At 45.3% G+C, this 22577-nt stretch overlaps 1 protein-coding gene across 2 annotated transcripts in view; it reads right to left on the bottom strand.

The window, feature by feature from the left end:
• LGR5 (leucine rich repeat containing G protein-coupled receptor 5) overlaps positions 1 to 22577 on the bottom strand; it is a 126561-nt gene that overhangs the window by 63806 nt on the left and 40178 nt on the right. For both annotated transcript variants that reach the window (XM_072741942.1, XM_072741943.1), the window contains exon 2: positions 5989 to 6060. In XM_072741942.1, the coding sequence (XP_072598043.1) occupies positions 5989 to 6060 (72 nt within the window). The remainder of the gene's footprint in view (positions 1 to 5988; positions 6061 to 22577) is intronic.

The following is a 22577-nucleotide window of genomic DNA, read 5'->3' as shown; positions in this document are numbered from 1 at the left end:
CATTTCTAACAAGTCCACGGAAGGTGCCAATACTGCAGGTCCAGGGACCATGCTTTGAGAACCACTGGTGCAGCAGTCAAAGACAAAAGAAATATTGATTTGGTGGTCATCTATCTTAACAAAAATAGTTCAACTCTTGGGTTTCTTTCCAGACAACTGCAGTTGTCTCCTAATGGGACTATAGCCTCCTATCAGGTTCCTCTGCTTCTGTAATTCCCCAATCTCTTCTGCATACAGAAATCAGAGAAATCTTCTAAAATCATAAACCCTATTGCTTCACTAGCTCTACACAGCCCTCCAATGGTTTTCCGCTGCTCTTATTTGAATTCTATACGTAGCCTGATTGGTCGTGCATGATCTCGTCTTTGCTTCTCCGACCTCATCCTGTGTCAATCCCCCTGCCTCTGACTATGTTTCAGCCCCGATGACCTTATTCCATGCCCACTGACATGTTATGTTCTTTCTTATCTCAAGACCTCTACTTACACTACTCTTTTGCCAGACACATTCTATTCCGGCCCTTAGGACCACCAATGTCCTTTCATTCTCCTGATCTCCTGATCTCAGTTTAGATGTCATCTTCTTAGAGATACTTTCCGCTCCTTGTCCTCTCTTGTTAGTTATTCTCCACCTGTGTTTGTGTTCTTTCTCACTCTTGATACAAATAGCATAGGTGCTGGTTTCCTCACTGAGTATATCTGTCTCCGACTAAACTGTGAGCTCCCCTGGGATGGGGACCTGTTGAATGAGCGGGTGAACCATAGCAACTCTTCTCTGTTACATTCCTGGTGGCTCCATAAAGATGTATTCAATGAATGAACTGAAAAGTACCTGAAAAAGGAAACAATGAAACAAACTGCAATGATCTGGGGAACACCTACATTTTATAGGAGTTGGGAGTGGAGGGGAAAGGATGCTAAAGAGAAAAAGAAGAGGAGCCAGAGAGGTAGGGCACTTAACAGAACCCTGCCAAAAATGTCATAACAAAAGGTACATACACGTGTGCACACACCCGGGGACAGCTCCCTAAATGTCTATCTCTAGCTATATGGGTAGATATTCGGAAGAGAACCAAAATAACTGCCATGAAATAACATTAGAGAAAAAGAATTTCAAAGAGGCAGCATTTTTCATCATTTGCCAGACCTACGAAGACAAGGGACTGAACACTGTGACAAAGCCAAGGGGCAGGAAGATTACTCACGGGCATGAAGGTGTTTCCACTTTACTAACACAACCAGTATGTGAATTACAGTTTACCAAAGTTCTTTCATCATCATTTCATTTGATCCTTAGGAAAAAAAATCTCAAAAGACAGGCAGGACAGCTCTCAGCACTTTCAGCAACATGATGAGGAAGCAGAAGTAACAAGCATAGATTGTGCTTTCAGGAAGTTTGGTGGTATTTCTCATTACACATTTCATCTGCAATAATCGGTATCTACTATTTATGTAGAGATTCTTCAAGGCCAACCATAATATGAGCAAATAGTTCCAGGGAACAATAGTAACTTAAAAACAGACATCCCTAGAGCTTCTCATGTTTCCTTGACGGCTAAATCGAGTATTTGATTCCAATAGCATTAGAATCTGGAAAGATTTTAAAATACTCCTCAGAAACAAAGGCCTTCAAACGCACACTGTTTAAAATGGTAACAGTTCATTTTCCCCTCTGGTTTCACCAGCCTACGAACCTAAGTTTCATGGGACTCGTAGATGTCCGCCCTAGGCATGCTCTCCCATTAGCTCTTCTCATCTAAATACACTCTGAGGGCTCAAATGTAGGATCTTTTATTTGTCCAAAGAGCGAACATGAAGACAAGTCCCTGGTAGAACCGAATCAACAGAACCAAGAATCAACAGAACCAACACTGTTGGAGAGAAATGCAATGAGTGCACGGATTGTCCCAATGTGGTTAAGGGTCATCCCGCCCTGATCCTGTAAACCCTTTAGAGCTCACAGCTTGAAACAACTTTTCCTTCCCAAGTCCTGGATCCCCGAGTGGCCGCACAATCAGGCTCAGGAAATAGGAAAGAGGGAGGTTAGAATCTTCCCGAAGGTGCTCCCATTTTACTAATACAGCTCAGGGCATGAATTAGAGTCTAGCAAAGTTCTCTCATCATCATTTCATTCGATTCTCAGAGACATCTCAAGACGCAGGCAGGTAGCTCTCACCGCTACCCCCGCAGGTCCAGCGGGGCCAAGTGGATTATCAGCTAGGGAATGGCAGAGACAGGACAAGAGTCCTGCATGTTGCCTCTAAATACTGTGCTTTTTCTCTCTACACAGCGCAGCCTTGCCACACTCATACGATTTTTGGTTTTTGCTTTTGTTTCCGGAAGGAAAAGGCTCTCCTCCTCTTTGTCACAACAGGACATTTGGCCTGTGCATGTTTGGTCACCATGCAGAGTGAGGAAAAGGAATAACAAACGATAAACAGGACATGAGTGTGCCAACACACGTGGCACAGGTAGGAAGCATTCCAGAATGTCCCGAGGAAGGGGAGACCATGAACGGTGATCGCTTTTATTCTTCTTAAACACTTGCTTCAGGCAGTCTCTTTCTCCAGTGATTGTAATAGCCGTGTATTTCTAAATGCAGAGCCAGTGAGTGCCTTTAGGACTTTCTGGATTCTTAGAGGAGTTTATTTATTTCATTTATTTATTTATTTAATTTTTATTTATTTATGATAGTCACACACAGAGAGAGAGAGAGGCAGAGACACAGGCAGAGCGAGAAGCAGGCTCCATGCACTGGGAGCCTGACGTGGGATTTGATCCGGGGTCTCCAGGATCGCGCCCTGGGCCAAAGGCAGGCACTAAACCTCTGCGCCACCCAGAGATCCCTCTTAGAGGAGTTTAAACTGTGACACCTTTGTCAAGCTCCGGGGACGGATGAGGGATGAATCACTGTCTCTTTTTCATTCCTCCACAAATGCACAGAGAATATGACAGACCGATCATTACCAAACTCAGTTTAACACAACATTGTAAAGGATTCAACTGTGCAAACTGCTGTTCTAGGCCCTGTTAGGGGAGAGAAATGCACGGACAAACCATGTGCAATTCCTGACCCTCCCTCAACTTTGTGAGGGTAGCTCCGAAGGTGGGTTTGAATCTTAGCCCTGACACTTAACCATCGCATGATCTGGAACTGGTTCCTTATTTTCTCTGTTCATCATTTCTTAAAAAGAAAAAAGAAAAAAGAAAAAAAAAACTACATTTATGGGCATGATCTGGAACCAGTTCCTTATTTTCTCTGTTCATCATTTCTTAAAACAAAACAAAACAAAACAAACTACGTTTATGGGGCTGTTAGGAGGGTTTATTTATTTTATTTTTATTTTTTATAAAGACTTTATTTATTTATTCATGAGAGACACACACAGAGAGAGGCAGAGACACAGGCAGAGGGAAAAGCAGGCTCCATGCAAGGAGCCTGATACGGGACTTGATCCCGGGACCCCGGGGTCACGCCTTGGGCCAAAGGCAGATGCTAAACTGCTGACCCCCCAGGGATCTCCTGTTAGGAAGGTTTAGTGGGAAAACGTGTATATAGTGTTTTGAACAGTTCCCGGTACAGAGTAAACTACTATTTGTTGTCCTTATAATATAACATGTCATTATTTTGAAGCTCTTACACTCTGGAAGAGAAGAGAGACTTAAGCACAGCTAAGTCTGATAGGAATGATCAGCAATCTAACTGAGGCATAATCGCAACGCTCTGCAAAACAGGTGCTTTCTCGTTATGGTTTGTTTTGTTTTAAAGACAACACCCTAAAATTAGCCTTGGGAACAAAGGAATAAACCAAGGGGAGTTGAGCATTTCTCCAGGTTCTATGAATACTATGCCCTTCTGCCACGAAATGAAAAATGATGTCTTCAAAACATCAGTCAGATGCAACACAGGATTATATATGAGAAAGCGGTCTAGCTTTTGAATTCCGCAAGTCAGCCAGCTCAGCAGAGGGAATTCCAGAACAGAATGAAAAAACTAGAATGAATAGCCCTTTAAGGGTCCCTGCGATTTCTGAAATTCCGTGATTCCACGGTCGACACACTTAATGGACTTTCCAGATATAAAACTAAGACAATACAGAAAAATATCTTTTTCAAATGGTAGTCCCCTCCCTCTTTTTTTTTTTTTTTTTTTTAAATTTTTCTTCCTTGAGTTTTCTCAATTACCTTTTGAAAAACCGGCCTTGGAACAGAATTAACGTTTACTTCATGAAGAAAGAGGAGTTATTTTGAATGAGTTGGGTCGAGGAGGGAGGAACTCTGCTGAACAAAGTCCTTGGGGAAGTGAATGGTTTATTGATTCAGTTCGTGGTCTACAGTTGAGGTGCATGTTGACTCAGGACTCAGGCCTGTGCCATTGCGGGGCGTGAGGAAATTTAAGAGGAAAGCAGAGCAAATGCACACCTTCGAAATACGGGCTGGGAGGGTGTAAATGGGACTAAGCATCATGTATTAATTACAGTGAGGAAGGGAGGATGGGAAGGATGGAAATCAGGAGAAAACCTTACTTGAAATTTGCTACAGGTAACCTTTAGAAATATTGGCTAGTGTCTATCCCATCCGTTGTTTTTTTCCTAAGGCAGCTAACTGTTCACGTATCCTGTTTTCTCAGTATTCATTCACGCGTGGGTTCATCCAGCAAAAATATGCTGGTTATTTATAACATCCAAGCCTTGACCAAGATGAGGAGGACTCGGCCCTGACCAAGGTTACTCTTCAGTGATGGAAATCGCCAGAGAGAAAAGAGAAGAGGGGCGAAGGGGAGCCTGGACAACCCCGAGCGAAAACACACAAATGATACAAACTTGCTGGACAGTCTCATCATCTGAGCCCTCCCCCGGCCCCCACCATATCCCTGGGTAATAATCTGGGCAGATATTCAACTGATTTCAGTAGTAAAACAACAGCACTTGCTAAAAATACAAGGCCATCAAAAATACAGATGAAACCCTAAGGGGGGAGACTTGAGAATACCCTCCTCCTGAAAAGGTGGACATAGTGTCATGTGGTTAAGATGGAACATTCCTCCCACTTTCCACGGTGGATCACGCAGCACTTGCACCATTACAATCACTCCCCAGATTGGACCCTGACTCCCGGATTTATGAAATAAGTATTTTCAAAAGAGGTCGTTGCCTCCACACAACTCCTTTAATCAGCAGTGGGAGGACTGACTCGGGCCATGGTGCCAAGCTTTCTTCGCGGCGCCTGCGACTGCATGGGGCTCCCTCGGCCTCCCTCACTCCAAAGGGTAAGAGGATCATATGAATTTTTAAATGCAGATTTTTGGACTATACAGTTCTTTTTCATCTTCTGGCAAGTGATTACGAGACTCAATCAAGATTTTTCTGTGTATCATTAGCTAATTTTAGCTTCCTCCCTTTTTATTTACTTATTTATTTATTTTTTGCAGTGACTTTGGGAGAGCCCGGCCTCAAGTCCTCTGTGGCTTTCACGTCTTTCTGCTCAAGCCTTGAGGGCAGCTCAATTAGGGAGTCGGAAAATAGTGATTAAAAGTGATTAGGCCGCGACGATTCGGTGCCACGGAGTGTGGACTCCGTCCTCTCCGTCACAACCCGAACCGAGCAGCAGTTTTTGGTTTTGATTATAGCTTTACTTGCTTTTTTTTTTTTTTTAAATAAACATGAGCCAGTATTCAAACTTTTAATATCCTGCTGCTTAACTCTTTCCAAAGAGACATCCAGCGCTCTTAAACAGCTTTTGTTTTAAAATTTTAATTTGTTTGGCCGGGTCTCACCTTAGAAAGTTGTAGCCTCGTGGTAAACTCTTGTATAAGTTGATTTCCAGAATCAGAGGCAATTCTTTTTTTCTTTCCTCCCCTCCCAACTAAGTGTTTCCTCATGTGCCAAGATTGTTGGTGCTGACAGCTTTTTTTTTTTTTCTTTTTTTTTGCTTGTTTTCTCGGGCCTTGGTCCGTCTGGTCCCCCAGCAAGTGCGAGGCGGTACTTACAGCTCCTCCAGGAAGCGGAGACGGGCCAGGGCGCTCGGGGGCAGCTGGCTGATGTTGTTCATACTGAGGTCCCTGGAGAGGAAGGACAGACAGCACGTGAGGGGTTGCGAGCGCCACCGTGGGGATGTCCAGCCGCTTGCTGCACACGCTTTCAAGCAAACCAGCCAAACCACCCCACTCCTCTGCTTGCCAGGTGAGCTGCTACTTTGCCTCTGAAGCACAGCCTCCCCGCAGCCCCGTGCATCCCGGGTGCCCTGCGCCACAGTAGAGGAACTGCAAAGGATCCAGACTGTTCCCGGGCATGGTTGTCCCACCCCGTGGTTTTTTTTTTTTAAATATTTTATTTATTTATTCATGAGAGACAGAGAGAGAGAGAGAGAGAGAGAGAGAGAGAGAGAGGCAGAGACACAGGCAGAGGGAGAAGCAGACTCCCTGCACGGAGCCCGACGTGGGCCTCGATCCCGGGTCTCTAAGATCAGGCCCTGGGCTAAAGGCAGGTGCTCCATCGCTGAGCCACCCAGGGGTTCCCCCACCCCGTGTTTGAAATGACATGAGGCAGACAGCAGAGGGACCAGGCGTAACTCGGGCCGGGACAGAACCCAACGTTGCATCTTGCTCTGAATTTGGCCACAAAGAGCAACGTCTTCAGCATACATCTCTGCAAGGCTACAAGCACCTTGTACAAACCACTGTTTTGATTCAAGGAAACTTAAAAAAACAAAACAAAACAAGACAAAACAAAACAAAAAAAAGGCCTATTCCCTCCTTCTAACATGTTCCCTTTGCAGGTTCTCGGATTGCATTAAATACGTGAAATGAACCATAAAACAAGGGTGTAATGTGATCCTGCTCCGTAGCACACTTCCTGCTGGGCCGGCACAGTAGTTCCTGGCACAGGAAACAAGCCACTTTGGGCAGAACTCAATCAATTTTTGTTTTAAGGGAAACGCCGTGTAATTAGATTTTATTCTGTTTTTTATGTTTCTATTTCTTTACTGTCTCCCGCATAACCCCACAGCATGGTTGACATCTGCCATCTGTATTGCAGAGGACAAAAGACCTATGGTGGTGGGACAGATTGTCATCAAGACCGGCTAAGACTTTATGCAACAGTCAGCAGAAGGTTGACTTAAAAAAAAAAAAAAGTCCTCCTTGCTCAAACCTGAAGATTCAGATTATATTCAGGATTCATTATGATCTCAGGTCAGGTGTACAAACTTAAAACTTTGCTCAGGATAAGACAATGGGCTTTTTATTAATTATTTAAAAATGTACTCAATTGGCATAGGACATGGTATTAATTTTCGGCATCCGACGTGATGAAGTGATATATGTCTATACTGCAAAACGATTACTGCACTAAGTTAAGCTAACATCCATCACCGCACATTTTTTCTTGCGATGAGAACTCTTAAGATTTACTCTCGTAGCAACTTTCAAATAAACAACCCAGAATTATTAACTATATTCGTCCTGCTGTACCTTATATCCCCCCAAATTTGTTTCTCATATAATTGGAAGTTTGTATCTTTTGACCACCTTCACCTATTTCATCCATGAGCTTTAAAAAGAATCCGAATTATTCCTGTTATTTAAGTGGCCACCCCCATAGCGTCTGACCAGCTGATGTCAGTATGGATTGCTTGGTTCCTTTATCAAATATTAACTTTTTAAAAAAATATATTTTTATTTATTTGAGAGAGAGAGAGAGAGAAAGAACATGAGCAGGGCGGAGGGAGAAGCAGACTCCCCGCGGAGCCGGAAGCTAGACGTGGGACTCGATCCCGGAACCCCCGGGATCACGAACTGAGCTGAAGGCAGACGCTTAACCAACTGGGCCACGCAGGAGTCCTTAAATATTAACTTTTAATCACTGATGGAAAGAATTGAGGGATCGATCATTTACTCTTTAACAAGTCAGCAATATACAGGGAGATAAATTATTCAGTTTAAATGTTTCAGATGTATGCTTAAAAAATTATAAATTTTATTATCTGCTACTGAGCAGTTTATAGCTGAGCAAAATGCTATATTCTCAAGCGCAAACTAAACCATGCCAAAAATACACACTGAAAAAACCCTTATGTTTCCGTTTATTACAAATCGGGGTGATTTTCGGTCGAGGTAAGAGTGCCAAATAATTGATTAGCAATTTAAATTTGTCATGCAGGTATTGCCATGTAGTAGCAAAGGTGTATTAGTTCACTGAACAGACATGGATTAAACTACTCAATGAAGTTTCTGGATTCCTCACGGGGATGTACAATCCCTGCGACGCCTAGAGAGATCTCAGGTGCTCACTTATGTCTCGTTGACAGCCCACTTACGTCCTAAAAGAATCAAGGGGGTTTGCTTTGGGAGCACGTTGATTAGCAACCCTGATCAAACCAGTTCCAACATCAAGGCAGCTGGTAGGGCTGGCACTAAGTTTCCTGGCCTCTTGGGTTTGCCTGCGTGATGTGCAAATGAGTTTGGGACAACCTTCGCTCTTGTCTATATGCAGAAAGCTCTAACTAGAGCAAGGGAATTAAATGTTAAGGAGATTCATAAACATTCCATGTTGTTTTGATTTACTATCCTATTTCAGGTTCCTGGCAGTGCAGCTTATATAAGCCTTCGCTCCCAGGGTTTCCCCTGGAACAAGCGTGTAGTGTCTTGGGTTTGAATCCTGACTCTCCCCCTTCACAAGCTGCGTGGTCTTGGGATAATTAATGTCCGCGTGGCAGTCTTCCTTGTATTTAAACTCGAGTGTCCCTGGATGAGTAGTTTATGCTATTAGAGTATTGCTAGCTGTTTCCAGTCAAAAGAGTGACTTGTTTCTTAAAGAGTGTGTCCCCTTCCCAAAACGATTTAGTAATGTCTCTGTGTTACCTGATGCTGGCGGTTCCTCTCAGAAAATGAGCAAATGCTGCTAAACTGTCCCTTTACCACTATTTTCTAAGACATGTTTTCTTTTTTAAAGATTTAATTAATTAATTAATTTATGTATTTATTTGGGAGACAGCAAGTGGGGAAGGCGAGCGAGAGAGAATCTGAAGCAGACTCCCCGGGGAATGCAGAGCCTGGTGTGGGGCTCAAACCAGCGACTGCAAGATCAGGACCTCAGCTGAAACCAAGAGTTGGATGCTCAACCAACTGAACCACCCAGGCGCCCCGAGTCTGCTTTCTTTTAAAGAGCTTCCAAGCAATGCATGTAAGCTTATGGCAGAAAAACAGCTTCTAATATCAATAGGGTAAAATGAAAGTGGGCCTCGAAATATAAATTCAAAGCAGATAAGGTAAAAAAGAATTTGTCTGCATTCCCTTTTTTCTTGTGTTAACCTTTGCGTTGATAGTCAAGTGGAACACGGGGCCTCTAGCTCTGTGCTTCCCAAACTCAACTATCCATCCTGAAAGACCAACTTTAAAAAATTCTGAATTTGCCGTGGGTTTAAAATTCTTTTTTTTTAAAAAAAATAGTAAAATTAATTACTAGAAAAGGGAACTGAAAACACTAAAATGCATAAAACAGGAGCTGAATACTTTGTTATGTGATTTGACAGAGATTATTCAGTTACTATAAAAATTTCCAAATCTTTACTCTCAAATTCTTATCTGTTGTGGATCAGTAAAAAAACAGCCTTGTGCTGGGAAGGACGCTTCCCTGGACCACTCTTTGATTAGCAATGCTCTTCTTGGTTTCATGTCAATTTTGAGTTAAAAATGATAGAATGAGAACATTAAAACTCTGTACAAAAATACTCTCTTTCTTACTTAAATGATTTGTAAAAACCTTTCTTTTTAGTATTTGGTCTCTCTGGCACCCGGAACACATATAACCTTAGCAGGAAATCAGGAGTCTTAAAATAATTTCCAAACCCATACACGTTTATTTTTCAAAACGATGATTTTAAATGGCGGCCTCATGTTGCACCATATTTTGTCTATAATTCAGTTTCCTAACATTGGTGAAACAACGTGATGAATTTCTTTAATTTTTTTCATCTTTTGCCAAGATGTGGGAATTAATTTTGAAGAAGTGGCCACCATGCACCAAGATTTCATAAGACACGTAGGGTTTACTGTGACAAGATGCTCAAATATGTTCACCCATCCTGCCCTGCCTCTGACCCCGCTCTTGGTGGTGGTGTGTTGATGACCATGTCTGGAAATCTAGAACCGGGGGTTGCAAGGCTCTATGGGAGCAGTTGACTATGTATTGGAATCACCTCAGGAGCTTTATGGGATATTGAGGTCTGCGTCCCATCCCCAGAGCGCCTGAGTTGATTGGTCTAGTATGGGCACGGAGATGTTTAAGACCTTTTGCTGTGATTGGAACATTCAGGCAAGGAGCCCCCCCAAATTTCCAAGTGAGTGCTCTGAGCTCTGTGACTCACTTAAGAATTCAGGAGGCCTAACTGTTCCCTAGGAATAGACTTCCGTCCAAGCAGATGGTAACTCTCTCCTGCCAATGTCTTCGTTGCTTGCAGCTCTATTGTTTTTCCTCATTTGACAAATGTGAGTTGAACATTAATTGTGAGCAGATCTAGGAACCCAGTGGGGAGAATCAATCCCCAAGTCATCTTCAACTTTTCCCTTTCCTGCCTTCCCTATGTCCTTAAAACACCCAGTATTAATTCCATAGAGCTTTCTTCTGGATCTGGCCTCTCTTCCTTCTTCCTGGCTGCTACCTTTGGTCAGGTCCTTGTGATGAGGATCATGGTTGTGCTCTCCATGCGGTAATCACTGAGCCCCCTCATACTGGGTCTAGTTCATCTTCTACGCCCCAGCCAGCGAGGTCACCCTGAAGAGCCCATCTATGTGGGCTCAGAGCCACTGTTAGCTAATAAGAAAGGCAACCCCTCAGGTGCATCCACAGGAAAAGGGGCCTCCTCTGGAGGTGGGCATGTGAGTGACAGAAAGCATCCTCTTGTTTGCACTGAAGCAGAAGCACAAGGGGAATGGTTTGCAAGCAGCGCCTGGCCTGGAGTTCAGCTCCGACGGAGTAGTCCCTGTGCAGGGCAGACCTGCACAGCTGTGGCCATATGGGCCTCCTCCATCTGAGAATTCCTGCAGGCTCCAGGCTTCGTAGAGGAACGAAGGCCTCAACTATTTAGGCTCTTCACGATCTGGCCTTAATGTGTGTTTCCATCTCTATTTTATGTCACTTTCCTCTCTGCATGTGTGGGCCAGTCACACACTTGGAATTCTTGCTGTTGCCCTTTGCATCTGTTTTTACACATGTGATTTTCTTTCCCTAGAATGCATTAGCCTCTTTATTTCCAAATGCCTCCCACCCTCCCCTCACCCCGATTCAAGATCTAGCTTTACAGACCCTTGTGTTTCTGACACGGGCTTTTATCTTTCCAGCTTAGTTTTCTATTTCAGTCTCTAGTCCTTTGATACCTCCAGTACGAAAGCTTTGTCTTCGCCCAAGAATCTAGCTTAGACCACACATTGGTCACCTGGATCGCTACCTCACCCACACCCTCAAACCCCTGGTCCCTTGTCTTTTGTTTCATTCTCCTGGCAAAATCCCAGCCCTGGAAAAACACCATAATTCATTCTCTGTTACTATCCCAGGGTACTGAGCACTACTAGAAAAGGGAAACTCACAAATGTGCAGACTGGTGACTATAAATTCATGGTCTTTGTGGGTTCTCAACACGGCTGCACAATCCTGTTATTTGGGATTGCTCAATTCACTCCCATAGGAACTGTGGCCAATCTTTACCACTTGCCTCAAACCTCTTAATCAACAATGACTCCCATCATGGGACACCTTCCTTCTTACTTCACGGAAACAACCGAGATTCTGTAGGCCACCAAACATGAAATAAATCAAATTCTTATTCTTTTTTTTTTGTCCCCTCCTTACTATACCCATACTTTTCTACTTGCTTAGCCTTGCTTATGGGTCCCATCCCCTCTATGATGCTATAGCTCGTTACTCCATGAATAATTCCTTCCACTTCCTCTATTTTCCACCTATTTTTCTTCTCTTTCCATGTATAAACAGAATCGAGTCTTTTCCACTATTATAACAGATGGGAAGTGGGACCTTCCAATTTCATGTCTTCCTGTACTTGCTACTCAGTCTTTCCCATTCCCTTTGGAGTTGTTTATTGTCTACCATAGTAGTCTCCGCTCCCCATTCCCTTTCCAACCCACACTGACTTCCATCCCTATACCTCAATGAAATTGTTCTTGCCAAAGAAACAGTGACCTCCATATTGTCAGATTTAAGGAACACAGGACTTACTGAGCCTCTTTCCTGCATTAGATTTGCTCTTTCTGGAAACTCTATACTCTATTGGTTTCCAAGTCATCATTCCCCCAGGATTCTTTCCATATTTTCCAACCTTTCTACTTTATAGGCTCCTTTGTGGGATTTTATTCTATTTATTCCGTAAATGTCAGTGTTCTCTGGAATTCCGCCCTTGGCCTAGCGCTCTTCAATCTCTGCCCTTTCTTCTTGGAGACTATTACTTACTTTCATGGGTTCAAGTGCCTCTTAGATGCCCATAACTCCCCACATCCATATTCCTCATCTTAATCCCTCTCCCCTAAATTTCAGAACCATGTAATCTGATTTCCTTCTGCATACGTCCATTTAGCGATCTTGCAGGAATGCACCATGTCCAAAATGGAAAAATTATTTCTTGTTCCAAACTTGTTTCTTTTTCTGTAGTGCCAGTTTCTAGTGAGTGCCATCACTACCTCCCTGTCAAAAAGTCCAAATCTTAGATACTATTCAAGTCTTCCTTTTTTAAAATTTTCATCCTATCTGCCTATCCTCTTGTCCTCTCTCTTTCCTCTTCCCTGCTGCAGCTGCCTCAGTCATCTGAAATTATCTCCCAACTCTGTGGTTGCCTGCTATCATCAGTCTTATCCCTTCAGGCTCACCCTCTAATGACTCGAGATACATCCAAAAATGCAGAATTAGCCAAATGACCATCCTACCTAAGACCTCTCAGTTACTATAATTTTCCAAATGAAATCTACATTTGTTAGTACTGCGTACAAGCTCCATTGCGCAGCACACCGATACTTCACTACTCTGGCATATTGACTTCCCTTCTGTTTTCAAGGCTCAGGTAAGATGTCATCTCCTCCCGGGAGGAAGAGGAGGAAGCCTTTGCCCCAACTGCAAGGTTAGGGTAAGTGATTTGTCCTCTGTCTTCCCATATCACCCAGACATTTAATGGCATCATATTGAAGTGAAGCGTTTATGGGCCTCTCTCCTACAGTAGGCTGGGACTCCTCATGGTCAGTGGCTGTTTTTTTGGTTTTTGTTTCTTTTCCATTAGACTGCTTCTAGTGTCTAGTTGAGTCTTGCCATAAAGGAGAGACTCAGTGAATGCTGAATTGAACTCTCCTCTACTGTGGCCTTTCTGTAAGTGAGCTGATAATCTTACCTGATCCACTAAAAAAAAAAAAAATCCTGTTTCTCATCAAATGGCTACATTGCTTCTAAGTGTGAGGTATATATCACACTTCTAGTATTGGACGCTTTTGGGAACAAGACCCACTTGGAGGGTACCCACCTTCCACAATGATTGATTTTTGCTCAAAATTAGTGTTACCCTTTCTTTCTTCAGTCAGCCTGCTTCTGTCCTAGAGATTCCTCAAAGATTCTTGTTCATTGAAAGTTCGCCTTCTACTCCCATACCCAAGTGCCTCTACCCTGCTACTATTGCTTCCTCTTCCCGTCCTCTTCCCCTCCTCCTTTCTCTTCCTCTCCTTCTTTCTACTTTTCCCTTTCTCCTCTTTCTCCTGTTAAAATATCTTTCCTATCGTTTCTTTAGATATATTGTGGGAAGAATGACTGCATTAGGTACTTAATCCACTGTCTTAAAATCCAGCTATTCTGTTTATATGGGAGACTCGGTACATGCATCAGTGAACAAAAGGGCCATTCCTTATAGTGTGGCTATTAAACAAATTAAGAAAACAACTCCCCAAGATGGTTCTTTAATCTCGGCCACCATTGAAGACAAATATTTTCTTCTTTAGCAGCGCAGCGCTATTCCCATTTCTTCTAAGCACAGTCATTTTAAATTTGTCTTGGGAGATCCAGTAGCATTTAGCTTTCTGACAGATACCTTTGCTAACAATGGATCCAGGCTGGAGCCATTCCAGCACTTTTTAAATCGATCACTTTTCAAATATGCTTCTAGAGATAAGCCCTCCTGTGAACTTCAAAGGGAAAGGTGCAGGCTTGAGTAGAATTTTATGATAGTATGAATAATGTTATTTCCACATAATTTTCTCATGTCATTAACTTCAAAATAATGTATCTTTGAAAAACATTTTTTTATTGAAGTGTAACATATATGGGAAAATGAACAAATCTTAACTGTCCAGCCCACTGAATTTTCAGTGTTAACATACCTTCACAAATCCTCACAAATCCAAAAATAGAACCTAGTCATTGCCTCAGAAGCTCCCTTATGTTCCTTTCTACCCACTTCTCCCTCAAAGGGAACCAGTCTGCTGACTTCCAACATTTTATATTAGTTTTGCTTGGTTTTGATCTATCTATATATAGAATTACACGGTGCATAATTCTTTTTTTTAAAGCACATTTTATTTTTTATAGCGGTTTTAAGAGGACACTGCAGAAATTTCCCATGTGCCTCTTGCCTCCACACATGCACAGCCTCCCCTGTGATCAACATTCCCCACCAGGGCGGTATATTTGTTACACTATTGTAACAAGCAAAACGAACCTATTGACGCTTCATGATCACCCAAACTCTGTAGTTTACAGGAGGGCTCACTCTTGGGGTCGTACATTCAATGGGTTTGGACAAATGTATCCACCATTATAGCATCATACAGAGCATTTTCACTACCCCAAAATCCTCTGTGCTCTATCTACTCATCCGTCCATCCCCCATCCTCAATCCTGGTTATCCTGAACCTTCTATTTTCTTCATAGTTTTGCCTTTTTCAGAACATCATATAGTTGAAATCATACAATAGGTAGCCTTCTCAGACTGGCTTCTTTCACTTAGTAGTACAGAGCCAAGTTCTTGTGTTTTCCTAGCTCCTCTCACTCATTATGAGATTTGTCCATGTGTTGCATGAGCACTAGTTTATTCCATCTCAATCTAATACAGTATCTTGTTTTCTTATTATACCACAACTCAACTCTTGATGGGCATTTGGGTCAGTCTGTGCTCATGATGAGTAAGTAGTGCCCCTATAAACATTCTTAAATACATCTTTTGTTGAGCATATATGCAATATGCATTTCTATTGGGTATATATATATGAGTGTATATATACTAATGTGTATACACACACATATATACACATATATGTTGTTGCGTATATATGAGAAATGTGTGCATTTCTATTGGTTATATATCTAGGAGTTGAATTGCTGGGTCTTGGGGTATGCATATGTTCAGCTTTATTTATTTTATTTTTTAATTTTTAAAAAATATATTATTCATTTGTTCATGAGAGAGACACACACACACACAGAGGCAGAGACACAGGAGAGGGAGAAGCAGGCTCCATACAGGGAGCCCGACGTGGGACTCCATCCCAGGACCCCAGGATTACATCCCGGACCTAAGGCGGTGCTAAACCGCTGAACCACCCGGGATGCCCTATATTCAGCTTTAATAGATCCTGCCAAGCAGTTTTCTAAAGTGGTTATGTTGAGTCATACCTCCACTAGCAGTGTATGAGAATTCCGATGGTTTCACCCCTGTTTTTCTCCATTTATTATCATCAAAATTGGTATTTCTCTATTAAATTTTAGTCATTTTTGCTAAACGTACAATGGTATTTCACTGTGGTTTTAATTTGCATTTCCCGCATATCTAGGAGAGTCAAATACCTTTTCATATGACTTTTGGCCATCAGGATACCCTTTCCTGCAAAGCTCCAGAAGAATATTTTATTTGATTTGATGACCTTTATTTTTTAATTTTATTAAAAATTTTTTATTTATTCATGAGAGACACAAAGAGAGAGAGGCAAGACACAGGCCGAGGGAGAAGCAGGCTCCCTGCGGGGAGCCCAGTGCAGGACTCGATCCCAGGACCCCGGGGTCACAAACTGAGCCGAGGGCAGGCACTCAACTGCTGAGCCCCTCAGGTGCCCCTGCTTTATTAAATTTTTAATGGAAACTTAAAAGACAGAGCCTCAGAGCAAAGCTCATTTGAAAAAAGTTTACATTGTCATCCTTTTCTTTTTTTTTTTTTTTTAAATTTTATTTATTTATGATAGGCACACAGTGAGAGAGAGAGAAGCAGAGACATAGGCAGAGGGAGAAGCAGGCTCCATGCACCGGGAGCCCGACGTGGGATTCGATCCTGGGTCTCCAGGATCGCGCCCCAGGCCAAAGGCAGGCGCCAAACCGCTGCGCCACCCAGGGATCCCTGTCATCCTTTTCTAATTAGATAGAGATAGTTAACGTGACTGGGTAGTCACGTACCTTACTTATATTATTTAGTAACAAGAGAAGAGATAGATGTAAAGGCCGCATCTAGGCACCCAGGACTGAGCGACAGGATGCTGATGGGGCCCACCACGCCCCCAGGCTGGGTCCACGCAGGCCCCCAGGGACCCACCCAGAGGTCCTAACTGACCAATGGGCCTGCAGCCCCGGGCGCAGCTGCCAAGGAGGGAGACTCCATGCACCCACACCTGGTCACTGGCCCCCTGGACCCCCAGCGCCTCCCTGGCCTCCCCGAAGCCCCCGCGCTGTCCCGCCCGCAGCCCCCCCGGTGTGCTGAGCTCAGGGACCTCCCCAGCCCTTCGTCTGCTGCAGGTGAGCCTCTGGCTGCCCAGCCTCCTGCACAGTCGCTGCGCTAGGTCCGGCCCTCGGGACACCCGCCCCCTGAGCACCCGCGGGGAGCGGCCACTGACTGGAGAGTCTGGGCCCCGAGCACCCGCTGCACACGGAGGGTAGGCGGGCAGGTGACAAAGGGAACTGCACACGGACGGATAAAGAAAAAGAGTAGGGCCAACCCAACCTTCCAACCTTCACCCGAAGCTGTCGGGTCCACAGCCCACGGCGGTTGCGAGTGGCCCTGCACCTGCCAGAGAGAGCGGCCTCGGTCGGAAGGGAAGTACTCTGGGAGAGTCCTGGGTGAGGTTCTTGTTCTGATTTGAAATCCAGCAAATCACCCGTGAGAAGCAAACGTGACAGGGTTGGCAAGGAGGTGGGAAAGCAGACTTACGAAGTCAAATGCCGGTGCGCCCGGGGTCAGCGCCGGCCGTGTCTCAGGTCACGACCCCGGGTCCTGGTGGGCCTGTGTCCAGCCCCATGTCCAGCCCCATGTCCGGCCCCAGGCCCTTGGCTGGGCCTCTCCCCAGTCCCAGCACGCTTGCTCGCTTGCTCATTCTCTCTCTCTCTCAAATGAATAAACGAAATCTTTTTTAAAAAAAAGAAGCCAAATGCCATTAGCAGCAGCACTGTCGTTGTCATCAAACACACAGGTCTTTGGCCACGGAGTGTAAGAGGTCTAGCCATAGCATTTCAAAAGGTCTCAACCGATTCGGAACTGAGTTTCCCCTCCGCTACAGGGTGGTGCCTTGAACAGTCGAAAGGGCTGTGCAATCACCAGAAATCACCAGGAAAAATTACATATCCAGGAATTCCCTGAGGTTCCATCTCTTCTGTTTTTCTCTAGTCTCTGGGAACAATCTCCAGCCTTGGGTGGGCAGCTGTTTGCAGATCTGTACTTCTCCAAGCTTCATTTCTGAACTTCTCCATGTGGTTAGTCAACTGGTCACCTAAAACTCAGCACGTTTCTAGCTGAATTTATCGTTTTCTCCCTTTCCCCCCTGGTGCTTCCTCATATCCTCAGTGAGTGCATCCTGGTTTTTTCAAGTGACCATCCTGGAGGACTCAGGCTTATTTATCTAAGTATACAACACCCTGTCTACCAGTCACCCCCACTCTCTAAGTGGTCATTAGTCTCACTGATTATAACAGTTGCCTGTGTCAGATAATTAATAATAACTAGCATTTCTCTCTCTTTCTCTCTCTGACACACATACACACACGCACCATCTAAGGAATCTTCAGGTTACAATCCAGGTTACAGATGAGGAAATAGAGGCACACAGAACTCTAGCTTTCCTAGGATGACCCTAGCAGTTGAGTGGAGAGCCAAAGTCTGAACCCGGTCCATGGGACCAGTCCTTTGCAGCTGGAATCCATGATCTGATTTCCTGCCATAGCTTAAGCTCGAGTCCTAATATTTGCTTGCCCTTTTTGATTCTTCAGTACCATGTTATCTAAGAAGGTGCCTTGGAAAAGTCCCCTCTCTACCGTTCACACTTCTGTGCGGCATGTCTGGCTGCTTTTACCTCTTAGCCAGCCCCTGGAGTGACTCTACACTCCCCCCAGACCATCCACTCTGCTTCCACTTGGCCTTTGGAATCCATATTTTGGGTCCTTTTTGGCTCCATGGTGTGGAGCCCGTGGCCCATTCCTCTCCCAGCCCCAGATTTCAGGATTCCAGTTGGAACCCCGGGCCTTTCACTTATCTGGGAGGAAAGAGAGGTCAAGCAACTGCAATGGGATCTTCATGGTCCTCTCTCCTTCATTCTGTTCCCCCTTTCCAGTCCACCTGAAGTTATCTTGATTGGTTTTCCCCTGAAGGATGAAGGAGCTAATATTTTACATTGTGCTTCCTTTTTTCCCCCTTTTAATAATGACTCCTTTTATTTGTCTAAACAGTTTAGGAAGCTCGTTCGTGCCACAAATTGGTCTCAGCATGAGGCAGCTGAATACGGATATTAGTAGAGTCCTACTCAAGACTGTGCTATAACTCACAACAGGAATGTTCATGTGAGTGATATATTCTGTTTCTCTTTACACTAGAAAAAAATCAGACCAACCAAGTTTGGAACTAGAACAGGGTTTCTCAAACTTGGCACTATTGATTTGGGGGCTTGAGGATTCTTTTTTGGTGCAGGGGGGCTATCCCGTGCCTCGTAAGGTGTTGAGCAGCACTCCCAGCTCTACCCACCAGGTGCCAGGAGCATCACCACTCCTCCAGGTGTAGGAACCAAGAACTTGTATAGACTGTGACAGGGTGATTTATATTCCACCCCGCACCCCTCCCCCCCCCCCCCCCCGATTTGTATACTGACTTTCTCATGCTCCGTAACTTGGTATGTGATTGATTCAGAGACAGACTCTTTCAAGAGGCAATCAAGTTAAAATGAGGTCATTAGGGTGGATCCTACTCTGCTAGGACTGGTGTCCTGATGAGGAGAGGACATTTGGACACAGGGACAGAGGGAAGACCATGTGAGGACACAGGGAGAAACCAGCCAGCCACAAGCCAAAGGACTCAGAAGAAAACAACGCTGCCAACACCTTGATCTCGGATTTCCCAGCCTCCAGAACTGTGAGAACATGCATTTCTGTTGTTTCAGTCACCCGGTTGGGGGTGCTTTGCTCCAGCGGCCCTGGGAACCTTGTGTACAGACATGGCCAAATAGATGTTATCTGGGGGCCAATCGCCCCAGGCTGAGAATCGCTAAACTGGCACACGCCGATTACACACAGGGGACTATTCGTTTTGCCTTTTGCGATGACAGAAGTTAGTTCCTAATGACTTTTTTTCTTCAAAAGAGGAAATGTAGGAAAACCTTCCCTCCCTACTCCTCTTTCACACCATACCTGCCTTTTAGCAGATAAACTCATTGCTTAATTATTGGACAACAAAAATATACAAGAAAGAGAGTAAAAGGCTCTGGGATCTACCCTGCATGTGTCTGTGGGTGGATGACACTGGGCCTGCGGCTGTGTCTGATGGCTCCATAATGATTACACTGAAGAGACTCAAGCCTGGGTTGCAAAGAAAATCTTTCAAGAGCTTTCATTAAAGGGACTAGACCCACTTTATTCCACCCAGGTGGAAATTCCCATTGTTTTTCCCGTGCTGCACAGGAAGCAGGATGCTGAAAGATCTTGCAAGCAACCTGGTGTGACTAAGGGATCCTTCCACGCCAACAGGATGAGATCTTCCTATTCCATCTAACGTGCTGAGCACATGCGAAGAATCTGGGTTATTATTTAAAAGGCAGATATGATTCATCACCCTATAGTATCCCAGGGGCTCAAAAAGCCTTTGTTGGTTATGTACCATCTGCAAAATGGAGCCTAAATACTGTCATATAGGCGTGGTCCGCGGAGAGGAAAGTGGGTTACAGATTTGGAAGAGAAGTCAGGGTCTCGAATGATGGTTTTGCTACCATCTTGCTGTTAGATCCTGTCTCCCCCTCCCCCCCCCCTTTTTTTTTGCTTTTGTGGCCTTGACTTCTTCTTTTTAAAAGATTTTGCTTATCTATTTGACAGAGAGAGTGAGTGTGCACACAAGCAGGGGGAGCAGCAGAGGAAGAGGGAGAAGCAGGATTGCTGCAGGGAGCCAGATGTGGGACTCGATCCCAGGACCCCGGGGTCACGCACTGAGCTGAAGGCAGATGCTCCACCAACAGCCACCCGGGTGCCCCGGGCCCTTAGCTTCTTGATATCCTGTCGTAGCACCTGTTTCATGGGGCCACGGTGAGGATTAAGTGACCTAAGGTGGGTTCACACCCTTTGCCGGGTGGGGCCCGTGGAAGGGCTTCCTGGTGGTGGGCTTCCTTCCCCAGGGCCCAGTCCCGCCTCGCTGGGTTAGGTCGACGTCCCCAAATTTCCCGAGTGCAGATCCGCCTTCCCTATGCTCGAGTCACACCCTCACAGCCCGACCCAAGTGCAAAATTCTGGAGGCCCGACGCCTGCAGGACCCTCGCCTGCCGAGCACGTGGCTTGGCCGGGCCGCCCTCAAGGAGCGGGGTCGTGCCAAGCCTCCCGGCGCCGGCCTGGTCTCTGAGCGGTGGCCACCATGTGGGGCCACGCGGGCCTGTGGGGCTGCCTCCCGCCCAGGGTCCCCAGAGGCCGAGGGGCCCAGGACCCCCACTCCGGCGGGCTCCCACTGAGCCTGAAGCGGGGACAGTGCCCAGGCCAGCCAGGTGAGCTGGGAGCAGGGGCCGGCTGCTTTGGGCCGCGGCCTGCGCCCGGGGTTCGTGCCCCCAGGGACACAGCCGTCACTTCCAGGGGGGCTCGTGCTCCAGGGCAGGGGCCCAGAGGCCAGGAGGCTCCCCGATGCTCCCTCCCCCGCCTTTCCCTGGCCCCGGGCCTCCAGCAGGCTCTGCACGGAGGCCAAAGCCAGCCTTTCAAAAACAGACAATTCCCTGGCACTGCCTGGAATCTTCCAGTGGATTCCTGTTTTCTCTTAGATTAAACCCAAATGCCTCAGGCCTGGCTGACGGGCCCCAAGGCCTAGGCTTCCACGCTCGACCTGGCCCCCAGCCTCTCCCTGGCCGCACCCAGGGCACAGCTCCCCTTGCGGCCCCCCACCCCCCACGGGCTTCCCTCCCTGCAGCCCATCCTGTCCGTTCACCTGCACCCGGGCACAGCTCCCCTTGCAGCACCCCCCTTCCCTCCCTGCAGCCGGTCCTGTCCGTTCACCTGCACCTCACCCTCCTCCTTCCAAAGGCTGGCTCCTCTTCTTCCTTAAATGATCCCTGTTTCGGGGGCTCCTCTCTGCCTCTCCCAGTCCAGAGCAGGCCTCTCCCCCTTCCCTGCTCTTCCTCCCACTGACCCCGGCCCTCCTCCCGCCTGGCTGCCTCCCCCACCCTTCCTTTTTGTGGTCACCTCTTTACTTCCCTTCCTGTCTTCCTTTCCTGAACGCCACGAAGGCAGGGTGTGCTAAATCACCAGCTCTTAGCCCAGCGTCTGGCACAGGGTTGACAATCAATAAATACTCTTGGTGAGTGACTGACCAGCTGAATGAATGCTGCATTCTCTGGCATTATTCCCTTCCTTTCTTATTTCTGGGAGGATTATTTTTACTAAGTATGTTTTTGTGGGTCTCCGAGGAGAGTACAGCAAGCAGATTAAAGAACACTGTCTACGCCGTGGTGCCTTTAAACAGTTGGCCACAGTGTCTTAAAAATAACTTTTAAAAATAGCATGACTATAAATGCTAATCTATTTATCAAAAATATATTAATGAACAATGGATAGGAAAAAAAATAAAAAGGAACTCAGTCCTGCTGAGTAATTTTTGAATTAGTTCTAGCTGAGTAGGGAAGATGTAGAAACATGACTGCGTTTTAAACAAACAGGGTATTTGTTTTTTTGCATTTTTATTTTGCTATTGGACAGTAGCTGAACCTCCATAGACAAATTTCTCCCTAAATTGAATTTTCCCTCCTGCTAAATGGAAAAATCTTTACAGTTCTTAGCTCAGTCATGTGGGGAATGTGAATGAAATATTTATAAAGCATATTCTGAGATCCTTTGAAGTGTCTACTTAATGCTCAATGAGCTCCTGTTATTTTTGCAGTGCTTTAAGCATTTTTAAGCTCAAAATAGTAAAAACAGAAATCTAAGTCTCCGAAAGAACAAATGTTACAAGATAGACTTTGAATCGAATTCAACTACCTGAAAGTTTGATTTAAGATTCTTCTTCTTTAGACTAACGTAGCTCTCTGGACGCTGCATCACACTGCTGCTCGCGTTCAAAAGATGAAAGACGAAACGTGCCTTCATGTGGTGGTGATACTTTTCAATTAGGTAG

The sequence above is a fragment of the Vulpes vulpes genome, chromosome 16 (assembly GCF_048418805.1).
Source record: "Vulpes vulpes isolate BD-2025 chromosome 16, VulVul3, whole genome shotgun sequence".
Lineage (NCBI taxonomy): Eukaryota > Metazoa > Chordata > Mammalia > Carnivora > Canidae > Vulpes > Vulpes vulpes.
Note: the sequence above shows the minus strand (reverse complement) of the source record. Positions and strands in the feature narration are given on the sequence as shown.